General features: G+C 32.1%; 1 protein-coding gene across 1 annotated transcript in view; it reads right to left on the bottom strand.

Annotated features, from left to right (window-relative positions):
* Window positions 1-2,007: 2,007 nt before the first annotated feature.
* SGCZ (sarcoglycan zeta) overlaps window positions 2,008-20,760 on the bottom strand; it is a gene marked incomplete at its 3' end in the record, with an annotated part of 1,109,249 nt that continues 1,090,496 nt past the window's right edge. The window contains exons 7-8 of the mRNA XM_079142768.1: window positions 8,134-8,257; window positions 2,008-2,202 (exon numbers count right to left, since the gene is read on the bottom strand). Of these exons, the coding sequence (XP_078998894.1) occupies window positions 2,008-2,202; window positions 8,134-8,257 (319 nt within the window). The remainder of the gene's footprint in view (window positions 2,203-8,133; window positions 8,258-20,760) is intronic.

The raw sequence follows: 20,760 nt of genomic DNA, 5'->3' as shown, positions 1-20,760 counted from the left end.
TCTCAAATTAATGCAGAATGTTTTTGTTAACATAATGTAGTGATTAGCACCCATAATTTTTCAAAATTTCTTGTGTTATAATTTGAGTATTTTCCAAAGACTAATTGTGTGAATTTCTCATACAAAATTCTAGTGTTTTAACATAAACTCTTGTGAATTTTTAAGCAATTATATATCTTAACTCTTATTTCTTATTGATTTAATAACCCACAAATGTAGATAAATTGCTATTTAAAAACAATAACTTTGAAATATCTGAATTTCAGGCCCTTCTGCTGAGTACAGAATGCATTCAATGAAATAGAATTTTTTTAATTACTAGAAATGATGGCTATCCAGACAAGAAAATTCTGAACAAATGGTTCACTTTGATGATTGTGTTACCTAATTTTCTCACTTTCACAACCAAATTACTCTGATAAATTTCAGTCTCCCATTTTACTCCTTGATATTGAAACCTGAACTCCACATCTTCTACAGTCGGGAAACCCAGAAATGAAACTTCTGCATATTTGTTGATAGAGTGTATAGGGGTAAGGGGATTGATTGACATGTAAAAATGAAGTACTTACCTTACAGTAATTAAGTCATGTTCCCATAATAGGAACTATTTAAAACAGATTTACATTCTTGGATTCTGTAGGCTGCAAGAATTTGAGTTAAAGAGTGTTGTGATAAACACATTTTGCATTATTCTGGAATTATTTATTAGGAACTAATTTACAAAAAAAAAAAAAAAAACAGTGGAGAATGGAAGGAGCTATGTTTTCTGAGGTCAGGGTACCTTAACATTTTAATAAAAGTGATTAAAAGTTTGCAACTGAATATAAATGTGACTATATTCTTTCAAATATGAATCTAAAGGAGTAAACACACTTTCAACATGTTTATTAACATTTGTCTTTTGTACTATTTAGTCATAAATTTTTGATTTAATTCCTAGTCTCCTAAAATCTTCAATTTAAAAAAGTAAAAACTCTGAAGATGATATCCCAATGGAAAGTGAATCCATTCTCAGCATTATGCATCATATTAGTATTTATTTAGAGGATGTTTGAATTTTAGCAGTCAAAGTCAATTATAAAGTGAATGGAGCAAACAAAAACTGTAGTATTAAAATTTAGGTGTAAAGGGTAGCATGTGAATTTTTGAGGAAATGATCTATGGATTCCACATCATCGGTATTTCCCTCTTAATCCTATCTTATATTGCAGTAAATTAGATGTTTTGTTAAAAGCAAATACATCACATGCAATAGCCAAGTAAATACTATATAAGGCCATCCAGCTCTGACAAATGACAATATAATGGCATTTTGTTAATTCTGTAAAGATTATATTGCTGAGTGCTTTCAAAATTACCTAATGTACAAAATTCTAGACTTAGTAGACAAAGAGTAACAACACATCGAATTTAAAGAAACAAAAATTCAGGGAGGGATTCTGTCTTCTTTTGTTTTGTCTTGTTAAAAACCATGTATTGAATTTAATTTTTAGTAAAGCAAGCATTACATAATGCTTCAAAATTTTAAAATTCGGGGATAAAAGTTTACATCCAAAAAGATGAATGGAAAATTGTGCTTTCAGACTGTAGAATTAGTTTTCTTACAGGGTTAACCATTTCATCTTGCCATTGGATACTGGGAATTTCATCTATGTGATGTATATATGTGCAGTTCATATCCAGGTTCTGCAAAAATCTAAAACTGTGTGCTTCACTTCATGTAGCAAAGGCACCTATGTTATTCTCCCTTTTGAGCAAAAGTTATGATCCAGTTTTCCTGTTGAAGATGATGTTTCCACTGCTATGTCACTCACACTCTCTGTGTTAAGCAGTCTGGTAAATCACAAGAGAAGGTGGTGGCGAAATCCCTGCTTATACTGGAAGAAGTCGCTCTGAGGACCATCTGAAGAGGTTCTGGACTGATCACAAGGGAAACCGAGCAGAAGTGTGAAGCAGACGGACAGGAACAAAAGGCTATTCTGGTGTGAGGAGAAATCAGTCACTTCAGCTCCACAAGCAGATGTTGCTACTGGACTGACAAGTGGAACCTACCCCTGCTGGAGAAAGATAAAGTTTGCCATTGGGGCAGACACAGAGTTCGTACACTGTCTGTCGAGAACTTGAGGAGCTGGGTGAAGAAGATGAAAATGAGCCAGTCGGTAGATTTCCCAGCCGGATAGTATCTGCATTTAGAAATATCTAGGGGAAAAAGAGATTTCATTTTAATTCATTTCAACCTTCTACATCCCCCAGAGCCTGCAACATTGTCTGATAAGAGAGACTGAACTACAGACAATTCTCCTGGTCTACCTGCTATGCTTTGTTGAACAAACAAATTACATTCCTAGAGTATAGTCCAAACGCTCTGCAGCTGTCTCCTCCTTTGAGAGATAGTGCATTCTGACAGAAAGTCCTCAATCTTAAAAGTAATATTGTACAATCTGCTTAAGGGGCCCATCCAGTTTTTCAATCACCATAGAAAATTAATGATTTCAATAGGCCCTCAATTTAACCTCTTGAATTTTGTCTAGTGAAAAGAATGTATGAAAAACAAAGATGTCGATAAAGACGACATTACTTGAAGACATGGGCAATTAAAAAAAGACACTTTCTGGTCTATTTTTAAAAATGCTAAGAAAATCATGTTGACTCACACTCTGAAGGTACATCAATGTATCATGAGCACAATTAATGACGATTATTATGCATAGTCAGATTTCAAGTCTATGAAATATATTACATGTATTTAAAATTCACTTTGTTGAATCTTTTTACCTGGAAAATTATATCACTGTTCTTTAGACTCCTACCTTCAAGGACAGCTGATCACATGCATCATATGGTTTTGACATGGTTGGGGAAAGTTCCAAAGAAAAATTGAGCCATGAATTTGAATGAGCAAATAACAACTCTCTCCACCTATTTCTTAACTCTATTGTTATGACCTGATTACTGCCCAATGGGCAGTCCTCCATGCTCCCTTTTTGCCCTATGGGAGTTCCATTCATTTCTTAATAGGACTCTTTTAACTGGCCGTCTGACTCCATTTTTGTCCACCTGTCATTGATTTTACATTCTGCTGAGGTGAATTTTTAAGAAATGCAAATCAAACCATGTCACTCCAGCACTCACAACCCTCTAACAGCCTCCCAGAGACTTGAGCCATATCAACACCATTTTGTACAATTCTCTTTTCACCAGCTCTTGCACTCTCTCAAACATACTAAAAGTACCGACTTCTACTCTTTATTTCCTCAGTCTGAAATTCTTTGTTACAAATGGGGATAGACATAAACTGGGTGACTGGAGAACAAGGGTGTAGGAAGATTTCCACTGTTGACCATTTTTATACTCAAAACACCTTTGAATTGTAGGAATCTATTGCAAACTGCAAATAATCCAGAGAAGGAATTCCTTTGCTAAGGGCATAGATATTTCAGATTGATTTAATTTTAAGTTTGGTCCAATGTTTGCTGAAAGGTCATCTCTGCAGAAATTACTAACTGTATTAAAATAACACCCATCCATTAATCTTGAAAACTTTACTTGTTTCTATGGTAACAAAACTTTAATACTACGTTAAGTTAGTATTTGTTCATTCATTGTTTCTTCTACTTGCAAGTTTGATCCTAGAGAGTCAGACCGGACTTTGGTTCATAGTTACTGATCAAGGCAAAGAACTGTACTAGTGTGTGCTGAGTGTGTGCATTATCCCTTCCCTAATCTTCTAAGTCTCTCTCCTCTGTAGTGTATTAATACACCCTCCATGAATGTCAATTTCATATGCTTTCTTTTTCAAGAATCTTCATTGATGCTCTAAGATGGAATGGCTCTTCTTATTTGACTATCCCATTGCAATTAATTGTTTTGGTATTTTATGGTGCTGGTCACTCAATATATCATTTTATTTATTTATTGCACTGCCCTACTAAACTGTTTCCTCTTTAGAGAAGTAGACTTATTTAAAAAATAAATGTTTTGTAACTTCACAGGATGTCTTACCCAGAAATATATTTTCACATAATACACATATCTATTGAATAAAGGAATGAATCATAAAATGAATGGTGGCATTTACCAGCAGTGTTCAAAGTTAAGGAGACACAAACATTTATAGGTGTCAAAGGTTAAAATACACTCCTCCATAGCTATGTTTGAGTTCAAGGAAAGCAAAGAGAATGAAATGACTTCTGTTCTAATTTTTAAAGAAAATATCTGCTTTTCTGAAGCAAAAGTAAGAAGTGCACAAAACTAAGTAGAAGATTATGGCTATCCTCTTTGGGAGTGTGGGTGCTAGTCCTCATTTCTTCTTGCTCCATGTTTCCCTGCTGAGGGACATAAAGGAGTGAAACAAAAATTATTACATACTTTGGGCTGTCTTATTCCTCCATAGGGGAAGAAGGACGACTCCTTTTATTAGCTGACATTGAAAGAGAGCAAGTGGACTTATATCGGTCAGTTCCTTTTCCTCACTACTTTTTAGAACTTGTATGTTAGGGTTAGAGTTAGGGTTAGGGAGGGGGGCAAGAATGGAGGAAGGAAGGACTGTATAGAGGGAAAAGAGGGGTGGGGGAAGGGAAAAAATAACAGAATGAATCAAACAACACTACTCTATGTAAATTTATGATTACACAAATGGTATGCCTTTATGCCATGTACAAACAGAGAAACAACATGTATCCCATTTGTTTACAATAAAAAAAATTTTAAAAAAGTATATATTCAAAAGAAAAAAAAAAAAAAGAAACTTGTATGCTTATAGAGACCAAACAGTCTCAAACTTTAAGAAGGCAAAAATACTACAGGGCAAGTTGCAGATCTGTGAGATTTAGGTCTGCAAATTTGGAGGTGAATTTATTTAGAAGAAATGAAACACCATCTAAAAACACCACCTAGAGCTAGTTTTTAGGCTGAGACACTTAGAGATGTAGATAATAAGCAGAGGAATAAGGACAGCTAAAGAACACATGGAAAAGGAGGCTCGTGTGGCATTGATCAAATTATTGCAAGATTCTGTGAATGGTGAATTCATTATTAAGTACAGATAATAAGTGTTGCTAGTTAGATCTGATGATTTGCAGGGGCTTGTAACATCAAACCACACCTGAGGCTTATGGAACTAGTTGTCTTTCCAGTGGTTGTAGTCTGGGTGAATAACTGCAGAGTAGCTGTTTTGTAAGGTAAGGCTAAAGCTTGCCGGTGGCTGCCTCAGAAGGCAGTTATAAACTGTGTGCTTCAGGAGAGCAATGAGCCTCGAAGTCCTATTGTGTATAGGTCACTTCACTGTAGCCACAGCAGTGGTCTCTAGCTCACACATTTAGGGGCTACTTTTGACAGTATCTGGCCATATGACAATCCTTAATTCCATATGTAACCTTCTCAGAGTCAATATGTAGTTTTGCCCATGTAAAGGAGATAGATTTTATAATCAATATATTCATTCATATGGAACCCTTAGAAAGAAAAAATGCTATTTTCCTGGCTTGAAATAAAAACATAAATCAAGAAGTAAGAAGGGTTGTTACCCTTTGGTTCCTTTTGATGCAGGGCTCCTGAGCCTCTCCAGGTTACTGCAATGTGGGTGGACTCAGTCAGCCCTTTTGTTCTAAGTAATTACTATCATGTTCACCTTCCAGTTCCTCAGAGCAATATGTCTATTCTCTATTACTGTATAAACCACATTAGCCTTTTGTTCTGAAACTCTTCCTTGTTTTTAGACTTGCACCCTTGAGCTTTAAAGTCCTATCCCACTATCTTTACTTTATCCAGAAAGAATTATTTGTCATTCTCACCTGTTAAAATCAGACATATCACCCTCAAAGACTTGATCAATTTTCAAAATAAACAGTTTTCCTTGGTGATTTGATATGTTAATATATATTATACTGCATATTCTACTATACCACTTATAATACTCTATGTAGTTAAGAATCTCGTTTTCTTCAGGGATGAATTTGAAATTCCTTGAGGCATTATTTCTGAAATTACTTTGAATATTTATCATTGAAGAATTTTATGTACAATTTCATCTTCTGGCTTTAATCTACTATTTTGAATGCCTGGCTATAATGTCTGCTCTGATATTAAGTAGTAAAAAAAAAAAAAAAAGTGTAAAAATGTGGGGACTTTATATCGTTTATAATGTTTAGTAAATAATTCATTTGTGGCATATTTGATGTGGCAAAGAGAACTATTTTATATCATTTCACTTTTTCATAGCAAAATTGTTTGTTATTTAAATAATATAAAGTGTATCTTTCGGTAATTTTATTTTATTGTTATAAAAATAATCCATAGATGAAAATCTTTGACTATGACTTATTTATAGCATAATACTCAATTGGTAGTTAAATGTTAACCTGTAATTGAATCAAAGCATTTTACTTACACAGTGAATGAAAGAACACTAGTAAAGGGTTCATAGACAAGAGAAGAACAGAGAAAGAACAGAGATTAATAAACTCTGATATTTATTATGTGATTTTCATTATGAATAATTTGAATGAAATGGTTAGCATGACAAAAAGCAAATCTTTAAAATGGATGTAAAATGTATAAGAAATATTTCTGTTTTGCTGAGGTGGACAAAATATTGTAGCTGGCAAATGTAGTAGAAAAAAATCCCCAAAAGATATAAGAATGCGTTGTTTAAATGTTGTGAAGTACATTTCTGGATTGTTTATGTTGTGCTATTCACGAAGTTGTTTACCTGCCAGTAAGTCTGTTTATAAAAGAAAACAAAATATATAATTAAAATTTATCTTGAATCAGCAACTGAGAGAATGGCAGAAAGTTAAGATTCTATTAATTAATCTTTACATCTGGAGAGGTATGAAATTCCCAAGAGCATTTTTGTCAGATTATTTTTCCATTCTTTTTCTTCTCATCTTGACCTTTGTGAACTCATGATAAATAAAAAATAAGGAAACACACGATGAAAGAAAAAGTAAAGTGAATGAATTGGTAAGAACAGCAATACGATAGATTTAGAACCTTAAGGACTTTAGGAATTACAGTCAAAATATACAGTGTGGAATATAAATATATCTGAAGAGATATATCTAAAGAGAGAACACAAAGAAATTTCCAAAACTGATAAAAATGTAAATTTGTAGAAACAATAACTGCAGTATATATTTACAACAATTTCAGCAACTGCAACATATATGCATGTGTATGTGTAACATACATATAGAAATATGCGTGTATGCTGCATACAACATCCCACATTATAGTGGGTGGAGGTCACCAAACATAAAGGGTTATTTACAGCAGGCTTCAAGAAGATGAATTATATTTAAAGTAATGACAATACTTAAAGGAGACTCTTCAGGGAGAACAGTGGCATGGAAGACAAATATTAGCATGTGTCTTTATCCAATAAATATAAATTAAAACAAATAGTAAATTAACATTTTATTTACCTTTTAGACAAATGTAGATGCTATTCCTACAGAAACAATAATATTGATATCCAAAGTCCTTTTTGGAAGAACATTTTTTGTTTTTGTTTTTAATTTGTTTTTAACTGATAAATAAAAATATAAAAGTTGTACATACTGTGTACCATGCACAGTTTGATATATGTAAATAAGGATATTTATCAAATATTTGTGCTTACATATTTATCATTTCTTTATGGTAAAAACTTTTACATTTCTTTCTCCTAGCTTTTAGAAATGCTTGAGTACCTTATTGTTACCTACACTCATTTTACCATGCAATAGCACACCTGAACCGCCTGCACCTAGATAATTAAAATTTAGTACTCATTGATCATTCTTTGGAAAAACCTTTTTAGAAGACCAAAAGAGAACAAAGAAAACAAAGACTGTCTTTGTTCTTGATAACATCTTAATATTATTTATGTTTATATGTCAATGATGCGACTGCAAGAATACAGATGCCCCATTTTAAGATGCCTTGTGAATGAATATCTCAGTAGAAAACAGTGGAGTTTTAACTTAAGAAAGTAGTATTAGTTTCATCAAGTTCCATATGCAAGAACTATTGATATTTTCATATTTAAGCCTATTCATGAAGCAGTTATTTATGTCACAACTGGAACCACATGCATAGATCCTGAGAACTCTCAGTAATAAAGGGTCAGTGACTCTCCCGGGGACTCACCTCCCCCTCAGTAGACTGTAAATGCAACTCCTTCCTGCAGGTAGCCTTGAAGTCACCTGCAGCAGCGCTCACCTGGACCCCACGTGGAGCTTCCATAATCAAGGATCTGGTAGGCGATTCAAGCCTAAGGGAAAAACACACAAACAAAAAAATCATTAACCCACTTTGTACCATGTCCCAGATAAGCAACACCTATAAAAACTTAAATTGATCAATGAATATAGCACTTACGGTGACTTGGATATAATTTTTATGTTTTTAGCTGTCTATCCTTTTGAGAAAAGTAATATAAGAAATTCATTCATGAAATCATGTTCTAGAACTAGGTTGTCATTTTATTTCAAGAATGCACTATATTTCAAATTATCCGCAATGGAAAATAGGACCCTGGGACAGTTATATACCGCACTGTTTTGTGCAATGCTCTGACTGGATATTCTGGGCAGCAGAAATGATGCCACTGGACCTCATTGTTCTGTGTATGAAATTCATTGGTGTCCCTCTCTACTTAACTTGAGTTTTAAGGGGTTGACCTCTGCAGACCATTGTGTGCCCAGTGTCCTATTTACAGGACAACTTATACATGTAAAATATTCTATATTGTCTCAGTGTCCTACTTATAGGACTATCTGTAGTTTTAGTCTCACTGATAATAAAGGATTATATATGCTGATCATGATTAGCATTTTCTTTCTTTTTTTATAAGTCTGGAAATTTTCTGAATTATCTTTATTATTTTTATAAATATGAAACTCCAAAAATAAAATAAGAAACATTTTCAACCTATTTTAACATACCTGTGCCATTGAACTATTTGCAAAATTGGAAACCTGGGACTTAATATTAACAGAAAAGAGAAAAATTACAATGAACTTAACATTATTAGTCAACTGAGAACAAACAACCAACCAAATAACAGCCAGGCACAGATACAAATCTTTGCCATTTCATGCAAGGACTTAATCCCAAAATGAGCTTTAGAATATTTTTCTATTGCCTTATCTACTTTTTGGCTCATTATAAAATCTTCATTTGTTCACATCAATTATTTACTCTGATTTGTAATGATTTAGTAACAATCTCTTATGTTGTTTCTCTGCTCACAAAAAGTAGGTCAAGATGAGTTTACATTTTTAAATTTTTTATATATTATCAATATTAATGATGGAGTTTTAATAAATAAATTGGTACAGTTTAGGATGTATGTTTTCCTTAATAAAGAGTCCCAGCTTTGCAAAGATGAAAACTTCAGTGAAAATCATTAACACTCTAAACTTTCAAGAAGGCACAGTAAAAATTCTGTAAACTCAAAAAAATTTAAAGTACACGTTACTTAATTAAATAATACATTTTTATATCAAATGATCTACTGGCCCAGTAAAATGTCCAGAGTCAGTAACAGTAGTCCAAGAAAGAAAAAGCAGATGGGAAATAATATAAGCCATGATAAAAAATACTAGTGTAAGATGAGGAAGTATACATCAATTTGTTTTTTTAGGTAAGCATTCTTCCCTTTGGATGCAATTGCCTCTTTCCCCTATCACAGGACATTAGGGTACCTCACATTCATGTTCATCATAATCCAAAGTAACTGATTTTCTTTGAGGCAACAGTTCAGACTTATTTTTCAGAAAGAACCATGTCAAAAGATCTCTGTAGTTCAGCTCCTGCTTACTAAAGAAGTTAAAACTTAAAAGCTTAAAAGTGGAGGTTGAAAGAGTAGAGTCAATATTGAAAACAATTGATTTCAAGACTTTCAAATTTTTTTGGTTTTGTTTATGTTTGATTTGGTTTTGTGTCCACACACCAAAGTTACTTTGGAAGTTTCATCTCTGTGGAACACTTGGACATCTTCATACAATCCCTTTAGGGGTCAGGTTTTGAATACATCTATTTTTACAAAATATTGGTATCTTTGTTGCTTTAAACAAAAAAATGCATAATTTTCATATGATATTTTAGGTTCTGAAAAAGTCATTTCTACTACTTAGTAAACCCTGTTACTTATGTTTTGCTCACAGTATCCAAATTTCAAAATCTGAATGTTAAAATATGTATTTTGTAATTAATATCCCCTAAGTCCTCCAAACATGCCACCTTCAGTAGTGTACCTGTGATCACTACTACTTTCATTTGTTGTTAACTATGTATCACATTGCCTGTAATTATATGTTTGACTATGATTGAACCATTCATACAGCGGTTGAATAAGAACTTAATTAAAATTAAATGATGTTCTAATTCTAAAACAGATACCGATCTAATATTCAAGAAAACAAAACTTGATGAATTTGTATATGGAAGAAAAAGCACACTCATTTTATTCAGTAATTATTATGGTTCCAGGGAAAACAGGTTGAGGTTATTACTAATATATTTGATAGTTAAATGTGCATGTTACATGTGAAAAGTATTATCCAAATTTGACATTTGGTACTGTACCATTAAATATATTAAGTATTTCTGGGTGTTTGACTTTTCACATTTCATCTTTATTAATTATTTAATCAGAATATGTTTAGTTTATTCATATATTAATTTTGGACTTCAATATCCATTGTTAGAGTAGCAGTAGAATGAATTTCCAGCACTAGCTTAGAGGATTCCAATTTAAAAAGGAAGACAAGACAGGGTGCTTTCTACACCCAGGTTCAATAACATTAGCCCATATGCCTCAGTTTCATCTTCTCTAAACTGACAATTACATTGTTCTAGTAATGAAGGGAGAAGAGTTTGATAGAACAGTATTTTGAGATATTGATGGAATCTCTTTCCTGTTCCATTTCCTTATGTTCCCTTCTGTTTTCCCACTGATGTGGCAATATCTCTTGCCACAGAAACTGATAGATATCACTCCCTAACTTTATGGAAATTTTTTTTATTTGAAAAACAACAACAACAACAACAAAACATGAGTCATTTGGTGCAATGAAAATGACTCTGAACTTTCAAACATCATAAGGAAATTGAGAGCAATGAGAATATGTTGCTTATTTTACCCATTAAAACACTGCTTTTTAATTTAGTGGATAGAGGAAATTTGGAGGAAAATCAACATATTGGTTTCAAAAGTTCTCTGCTCTGCTTCCTGAGGCAAAGTTCAAAGTGATGATGTATGTATTTATTTTTTGATGTTATTGGTTGGGAGGGGGGGTAATTATTAATGTCTCAGAGTAACTGAGTAACTGAAGACAAGAGAGCCAAAGAAGGGAATAGTAGTGACTTAAGGTGAATGAAGTGAGAGAAGAAACTCTTAGCAAATGCCAGCTTGCATCTAGTAAGTTTTTAATAACCAAATGCCTGCAGCAAATGCTTGTAGCATGGTGTGAAACCCTTGGTACAATGACTCAATCTCAGGGGAAAAGAACTAAATTGACTGAGCTTAGTTTCTGAGTTTTACTGCAATAGCCATCAAACATGAAATTTGATTTTATAAGAATATTTGTATTTCTTCTGAAACTAATTTTTTATCTTAAGACATAACTGCTAAACACACACATATATGATGCATCACATGGTATATTAAAACATTAGTAAAGTGGTAGCAATTTTACAATATTTCATATTCCTCAAGTGCTGAAGTAATTGACTTTGAATTAAACAAGTTCCAATTTTATATCTTGTTAGTCTTGATAAAATTAACTGTAGTAATCATTAAGTAGTAATGTAATTGCTATGAAACAGCACTATCTGTTTTGAATAATATCCAACGTTCCAGGAAAGTAATATATACTAAGTATGTAAAATTAATTATGGTTAGGGTATTCAGTAAAAAAAAAGTCTAAAATAACAATTATTAGAATATTCGAGGGATTTTTAAATTCTATTTTCAAATGAACACATTGCAGTAGTCAAATATTCCTTAAGAATATGAAAATTAAAGATGAATCGTGAACTATTTTTATAAACTTTCTTGACTAAGGAGCATAAGCAAAAAATACTTTTTTTCTGTGGGCAAAAGTCATTACAGGACAATCATTTATATGGAATTCCAGAAAAACTTCAAATTGACAATATAGTGAACAGCAAAATTAATTGTGAACATTTACAGATGCATTATATGTCAGTAATCCAATGTCAATGTTTATAATTGCATAATTACCTACAGTTACACACATATATGCATACATTAATTATCTGGAGCTGAATATTGTCTCTAGGTATCCAATGTTAAATAGGGAAAAAAGGCATTTCTTCCCACAAATTCCATAGAAACTTTACTCTATGCCTCCATCTAAACTCCAAGAGGTTTGAACTTCCTGCATGTTGACAATAAAAAAAAAAAATCATCTCTGCATTTAAGTGCAAGTGATTTCATCACTTTTGAAAGGGACTGCATCAAGGTAGTCATGTGATCATATTACCTAGGCAAAGAACACTATAGAACAAACAGGTTTATATACAATGCTGAAAAGATCTAAAACAAAAGTCAGCATCGCATTTCATTACCCATGACAGCTTATCAAAATGGGTTAATAACTTTGTAATTATAAATTTCCTTGACTATTTTGTAAATAATATTTTCCCAGGTACTTAAGAGAAACTATGTATTTCTAGAAGCACCCATTTTATTCAATTTGTAATTGAATTTATAAATTTATAATATATTATAAATTGAAGGAAAAATAGAAAAGTGTCCCCTATATTGAAAGTATTGATGCACAATATAAAAGCATGCAAATTATGCCCAAGAAGTAGTCCGGGATTGTGGTATAAACTCACTGAAACAATATGTGCAAGAGTTATGTCAGTTTAATGAAAGAATTAATTAAAAAATTGTTCATAATTTTAAATCCCTTTAAATTCTCCAGGGCTTAGTTATCTAATAAATAAAATCATAGATGTAAAACACTTAAAAATAGAATATTACAGTCAAAATAAAATGTTAAATTTATCTTCTTTATTAGTGAGTTAGTCATATAATTACAATAATGTAAAAAAAGCTAATGTTAATATTGGAAACTTATTCTGTATGTAAAATTCTAAATTGATGATCTCTTAATCATTACACTAATACTAAGAAGAGTGCTCTCCAATTATTCATATTTCATCTACAAAGAACTTGAACATTAGGTTGGTTGGGTTATTTTCTCAGATTTATGTAGCTAGTGCAAATATCCCAGAATTGCCAAAGCAATCTAGAAGAAGAACAATGTTAGATAACTGAAAAACTTACAAGCTACAGTAATCAAGATCATGCTGGCATAAAGAAATAATGGAATAAGATAGAAGATAAATGAATTTTTACTTGTGTGCTCATCTGATTTTTGACAAATTTCATAATGATGCTGGAATAATTAGAAATATCTATGAAAAAAATGAGCATCCATCTCTGTCACACACTATTGTCAAAAACAATCTAAAATGTAAAGCTTTGAAAGGAACATATCTTTGTGAATTTGAAGTAGGAAAGATTCTCTTAGGCCACAAAAGTAATAACTAGTAAATACTTAAAATATAACTTCAATGACTTTAAGATTAAGAGCTCTTTTTCAAAATAACTATTAATGATGTAAATATTACTGAGAATGGGGAATAATATCCACAAAATACATGTATATCACAAAAGACTGACATAAAGATACATAAATTATCCCCAACTCAAACATTTAAACACAAAAATGCAAATATAATGTGAACAAAATATTTGAACACTTCACTAAAATGATACATAGTTGTCCCATATGCATATGTACATTAAAAAGTGGTTAATACGTTAGTCATCAGGTAATGGACAATTATAAACAGTACCAGTAAATATCCACCAGAAAGACTGAATTAGCAAGATTGATAACACCAAATATTGGGGAGGAAGAGCAGCAACTGAAAATCTTACCTATTTTTGGTGTAAAGGTAAAACTACAACCACTTTGGAGAATCTTGACATTTTTACATAAAATTTAATGCATGTAAATATAGACCATGTCTGTTATTCGAAAAAGCATACACAAATATTTCATGTTCATATAATGGAATAGCAATAATTAAGAAAGATCTATCTATGCAGACAGTATTAAGGACAGATATCAAAGATATGTGGTGTGAATAAAATTTTACAAGGAAGAGTATGATTGATTTATTTTTAGTGGTAAACAAAGTCAATTCATGATTTAAGAGAAAAAAAAAGTGAGAACAGAGTTTACCATTGTGGGTGGTGTGGAGATTAATGGAAAATGTCATGAAGAAATCTTCTTAAACAATGGTAGTAATTTATATTTTTAGAGACATCTGAGTTACACAAGTGTATTTATTTGCCAACTCAGCAAATGCACAATTAATCTTTTTGTGATTGCATTACATGCTTATTTTGAAACAAAAGAAAAGATAATATAAAAATATCTTGAATACTACTTCCAAAAATACACATTGAAGTGATCAAGAGGAACATATATGTGAAATTAATGTTGAACTAAATAAAAAATCAAATATACTTTTGGATGTATGGTGGAAAGGATACATATGTGATTAAACACATGTAGGGAAATTATAATGGATTAATTTAGATGGTGGGTACCTGGATGCTTACTAAATGATGCTTTCAACTTTGAGTGGATTTGAATGTTTTCACAGTGAGATTATCCATTTCCAAATATCTGTTTTCCTAGTAAAATTTATAAGAAAATATGCTATGGAAACATAAATAGGAAAATTATTCTTCATTCCTGATGTTGGTCATTGACAATATTAAAATGGAATGATGAATGTTAGTTAATAACATATAGGTATATTTTTTAAAAATGTATTAATTCTTGTTGCTAACTTATTATTTTATTATGAAAACCATATTTCTCATTATCTATATTTTACAATTATTTCAGAGTTAAGGACGCATAAAAAGAATATCTGACTTTTACTTTTATCTGGAAATACAAGAACTTGATGTGCTTTGCAAAAAATAAACACCTAGTTGAGAAAAATGGCAATAGTTTAAATAATAAACATACAAATTAAAATTACCATAAGAAATTCAATTGAGTCTTTTTAAACTCAATACACTATGTTAAAAAATTTGGGAAGATAAATGTGGGCGATGCTTAGCAAAAAGTTGTAATAAAGAGAAAATGAGACTTTTTGAGAATTTAGAGTTACCATCAAGTTATTAAAATTGAAAAAATTATAATGGCATTAGAAATAGAAAACTTGGTTAATGGAACATAACAGAATCTTAAACACATTTTTATTAAAGAAAGCCTTTAAGAGAAATTAAAATTTGAAAAATTCAATAATTATTTCAGGGTAGAGACACTTAGATTAAAAAATGTTTTTTTTTTTTTTTTTTTTCGTGGTGCTGGGGATTGAACCCAGGGCCTTGTGCATGTGAGGTAAGCACTTTACCAACTAAGCTACATCCCAGCCCCAACAAACGATTCTTAATAAATTGACAATCTGAATTGAAGAAAATAAAATTCTATTCTTAACATATTCTGCAAAAATAATTTTTAGTTTTATCTATTCAAAATATTAAAATAATGGATAAGTTACAAAGTGTAATTTCAATAAAAATTAGAAGGAAATTAAGGAAATTATTTCTAATTTTCTTTATTTCAAATTAAAAACTAAGAAATGAATAAATAACTATACAAAATAAATTACAAAAAATTGTAAGAAGGCACAGGAAATATCTAGTCTAGAAAAGAGAACCTTTGAAAGAAGGCAGAAAGTCCAGAAGACAAAATGGAAAACAACAAGAGGCACATGCATATAAAATGTGTATGCAGGCATATAATTATTTATATAGATTAATTTATATGTATATTTATAATTTTTTGCAGAAAAAATTATAGCAAATATTTCTTTATGAGAAAGCACTTTGAATATTTGTGAGAAATGAATCAGGAATATATGAAAAATACAAAAGACTACTAAAATACATATTCACAGACCAAAGAGAAACTGAAAACACTGCAATTGCTAAAAAACACAAGGCCATCTATATGTTTACACAGGGCAATGTATAGAGAAGGTGGGCTTGTATCTACACTCTGCTAGAATTTCTGAGCCTTTCTGTAATGTGTTAATGTGATCAACAAATGATAAATATGCGTACAAGTATTTTACAAGTGCTAAGTAGTGCAAAAAGTAGTCATCATAGTAATTTTTTCTGCTCAAATCTTAGGATATTTATGTGTGTGTGTGTGTGTGTGTGTGTGTGTGTGTGTGTGTGTGTGTGTGTGCGTGCGCATGCGCGCGCGCGCCCGCGCGTATTTTTCCCCATACTCTAGACTTCTCAAATCAGCCTAGAAAATCTAAACAAGATTTTGTTTTTTAAGGTGTTATAAAATCATCAAATCTGAAAACTCACTGGGTCTCCAGAAATATTCTCAACATTCTGAAAACAAGAATTCACACTTTTTAAAAACTAAGTTGCAAATGCAATTGCTAAATGGCAACTTGAGCAGAACTTAAGTATCAAGCATCTTGTTCTTGCTAAATATTTAATACAGTGCTAAGGACACAGTAGGCACCCATTGATAATTTGCAGTTTCAATGATTGAATGAAATGTACTGAACTATGTTTAGAAAAACATGTTTAGAAAAAGAACAACAAAATCAATGCAAACTGTGACCTGAACATACAAGAAACATTACTATCTTGTTACTTCAGACTATGGTTAGCTTTCTTCGGTAGCAAAAATTTTTCTGCCCACTCGTACCTCCCATTGCTTCCTTAAAAGTAGATTAGATAAATATTTTGATTGTTGCTCTGTGTTCCCTAGTTTGCAAACTAAGTTAAGCTTCTCATAATGCTCATTTGTTAACACTAAACAAATATATATATTTACCACAGTTTCTTTATCCATTTATCTGTCGAAGGGCATCTAGGTTGGATCTACAATCTAGCGATTATGAACTGAGTTGCCATAACCATTGATGTGGCTGCCTTACTGTAGTATGCTAATTTTAAGTCCTTTGGGTATAAACTGAGGAGTGGGATAACTGGGTCAAAAGGTGGGTCCATTCAGAAACTGTGGTATATATACACAATGGAATATTATTCAGCCATAAAGAAGAATAATATTATGGTATTTACAGAGAAATGGATGGAATTGGAAAATATCATGTTAAGTGAAATAAGTCAATCCCAGAAACCAGTGCTCGAATGTTTTCCCTGATAAGTGGATGATGATAAATAATGGGAGTGGTAGGGTGGGGAGTGAAAGAAGAATGGAGGAACTTTAGATTATGTAGAAGGAAATGAGAGGGGGATATTAAAAAAATCATGGAATAAGAAGGACATCATTACCCTATGTACACGTATGATTACAAGAATGGTATGAATCTACATCTTGCACAACCATAGAAACAAAATGATGTGCCCCATTTGTGTACAATGAATCAAAATGCAGTCTGTAAAAAATAAAAAAATAAATATATAAAATACATACTTAAAATAACATTCATCAAAAATGTGTTGAAAAAGCAAATTATAGGTATCCACATTCCCGTAACTTTTTTTTTTTTTTGTGGGGGGGGGTACCAGGAATTGAACCCAGGGGTGCTTAATTAATGAGTCATACCCACAACACTTTAAGTATTTAGAGACAGGATCCTCCCACTAAGTTGCTTAGGTCCTGGCTAAGTTGATGACACTGGCTTTGAATTCACCATCTTCCTGCCACAGCCTCCCAAGTCACTGGAATTACAAGAGTGCGACACTGCTCCTGGCTCAAAGTATTATTTTCTATATTTTATTACACACTTTTGAAATTTTTTTTTTTTTTACGAAGTGTTTTATTCTTAATAATTACAAAACTGAAGTCAACATAGCTAAGTATTCCATAAACTATTTTCTGTACTTGGTTGACCCATCTCACCTTATTTAGCATTACTTGTGAACTTCTTATTTCCCTGAACAGAAAATTGTCAGCAAGGCTAGTCAAGACCTTCTCAGACACTCTGCTTTAATCTGCAGTACACAAATGAATAATTGAATAGCCCAATCATTACTGTACTTTGCTTCTGTTTCAGTTTTGGAATTTAGATTAGTAACACTCATCTTGGGGGTTGTCAATCTGCTTTTAGCCCTAGATGATGAGCCTAGCCCAGCTCAATGTTTAAATAATGGATCAATGATTAGAAAATGAAAACCAGAAACACATATTATAATTATAATTTAATTCATATTCATCCTTATGAATCTGGAGACATGTCAGCAAGATAATTAAAACAGCAGTTGATTCTTACTTCTCTCTTAGTAATAGACTTCTCATAGTAAAAATTTTAAAATGAGTACACAGATAGAAAAACAATACAAGTGTTTCTTTTAGAACCCAGAGTGTTTAAAAAATTGAATTAGTAAACTCTTACATAACTTTTGAAGTTAAAAGTCTTTGTTTTATTTTTTAAATGAATTTTAACATATATAAAACATAAAAATTGATGGGGTACCATGCGATGTTTCAATGCATGTGCGCATTGTTCTGTGTTCAAATTTGGGTTAAACGTAATTGTGTTGTTTCTTTCTTTTCTTTTTCCTATTTTCTTTTCTTTTCTTTTTTTTTTTTTTTTTTTTTTTTGGTGCTGGAGATTAAACCCAGGGGTGCCCAACCACTGAGCAGTATCCCCAGCCCTTTTTTTGTATTTTACTTAGAGACAGCATCTCACTGAGTTGCTTAGAACCTCGCTAAATTGCTGAGGCTAACTTTGAACCTCTGGGATTACAGGAGTGCACCACCTTGCCCAGCTCATTTATTGTTTCTTTATGGTAAAAATATTCAAACTTCTTTCTTCTAGCTTTTAAGAAATACACTGTATATAGTTACCTACATTCGCCCTACCATGCAATAGTATACCTGGGTTTCTTCCTCCTAACCATAACTCGGTACACACTTAACAATGTCTCCCCCATCCCACTCTCCCTTCTGTTCTCCCCAGGTTCTTGTACTCAGTTTCTAGAACAATTTTTTATATTCCATTAAGAGTTGGAGGCACGTGGTACTTGTCTTTCTGGGACTAAAGTCTAGATCAAAATAGTCCAAAAGTAATTGTTATCTGTGCAAATCACAGGTCCTATAACTTCCTCATCCCTTATATCACATTTAGTTAGTTAGTTTATTCACTATTCAGTTTTGCTTCAGTAAAGTAATTGAATTTAAGAAATATTCATCACATTACTATATATGGGATACATGGCTGGCTCTGATAGTACTAAGGATAGAGAATGAACATATAGATCCTAGAATGTACAACCTTGAAAGGTGGAGAGGGATGAAAGAATTCCTGATTGAGAAGGGGCAATAGATCAGGACTATAGCATACTATGAGATGCTGTTACCTACATCCCTCAACACTCCTCAATTCTTCTGGTTTCTGCACAGAATAAGTAATTATTATTTTGCACTTATAAAACAAGATCTGGATCACATCAAATGGGCCACCTTCTTCTGATACTGCTCACTAGCTTATTGAATCTGAGTTTCTCAATTAGTGAGAAACTGAGTTCTTTAGGAAATCTTAGCATAGAATTATAAAAGTCTGCAAAATTTATTGTTATAAAAATATGCCTTTTTTCGTGAACAATTTTCAATTTTATTTTTGTTGGTATTTGAGCATTTTTATTGCTTACACATGACTGAACAATAGTCTTTATGAAGTAAGGTTTTGTTTTTTGCTTTTTGGATACTGGGGATTGAACTCAAGGGCACTCAACCCCTGAGCCACATCCCCAGCCCAATTTTTTTGTTTTATTAGAGACGGGGTCTCACTGAGTTCTTAATACCTTGCTATTTTTTGCTGAGGCTGGGTTTGAACTTGCAATCCTCCTTCCTCAGCCTCCCGAGCCTCTGAAGTAAATTTCTTTTAATTTGATATTTTCATTGTTTTCCAAAAAAGAGATTCTTTCTCCCAGTTTGATAGTTATCTACCTTAACATGCAACTTCTTCCTTTTTTTTTTTTTTTTTTTTTGAGTTAACTATTTTTGCCTTTGAAAAATGCAGCAGCAACTACATTTGGGATTTTATTTAACTATCATATATTAATTACACAAAAAATTTTCGATTCCCAAATGTTAATTTATTTGTTGAATTAATGATATCTATAGGGCAGTTGCCTCAATTTTAAAAACTCAATTGTTTTTGTCAGTTATTATAATGATCTTTGGGATAATTCCCTGTGATACTGACATCTCACAATGTTCTGGGTAGGGAAAGATCTTATATATAACTGTGCACCTTAGAAACAGCATGATAAAAGAAAGCAGGTTATTTCACTGGAAATAACTAGACTGAGGAATCCATCACAGAAAATGAATTACTTTTCTGATTACGATTCCCATTCCTTTCTGTGTCCCCCTCTGTATGAAACTGCCTGGCCATTTAGAGCCTTCACCTGACCTCTGCTTCCCTTACTTCTATGCCCATTCATGTCTGTTTATCATTATCTATATCAGATTTTTCAACATCCTTACTTTATCATCAGTCATTCTCTCAACTTCCTCAATAATTGTCTTTTTTTTTCCATTACTACACTCCTCCTGCCTGGGATACTTATTCTTATTTTCATTGTGAGCATATTAGGAAGAAATAGGAAAGCTATTAAAATAACTCATATTTTATTCCTTTTATTTAAATACTCAACTACTTAATACAGAACTAGGAAGTGTCATATAAATACACAGCAATACACTA

This window comes from Sciurus vulgaris (genome assembly GCF_902686455.1).
Source record: "Sciurus vulgaris genome assembly, chromosome: 5".
In the NCBI taxonomy this organism is placed as follows: Eukaryota; Metazoa; Chordata; class Mammalia; order Rodentia; family Sciuridae; genus Sciurus; species Sciurus vulgaris.
This window is presented reverse-complemented; position numbering and strand designations above follow the sequence as displayed.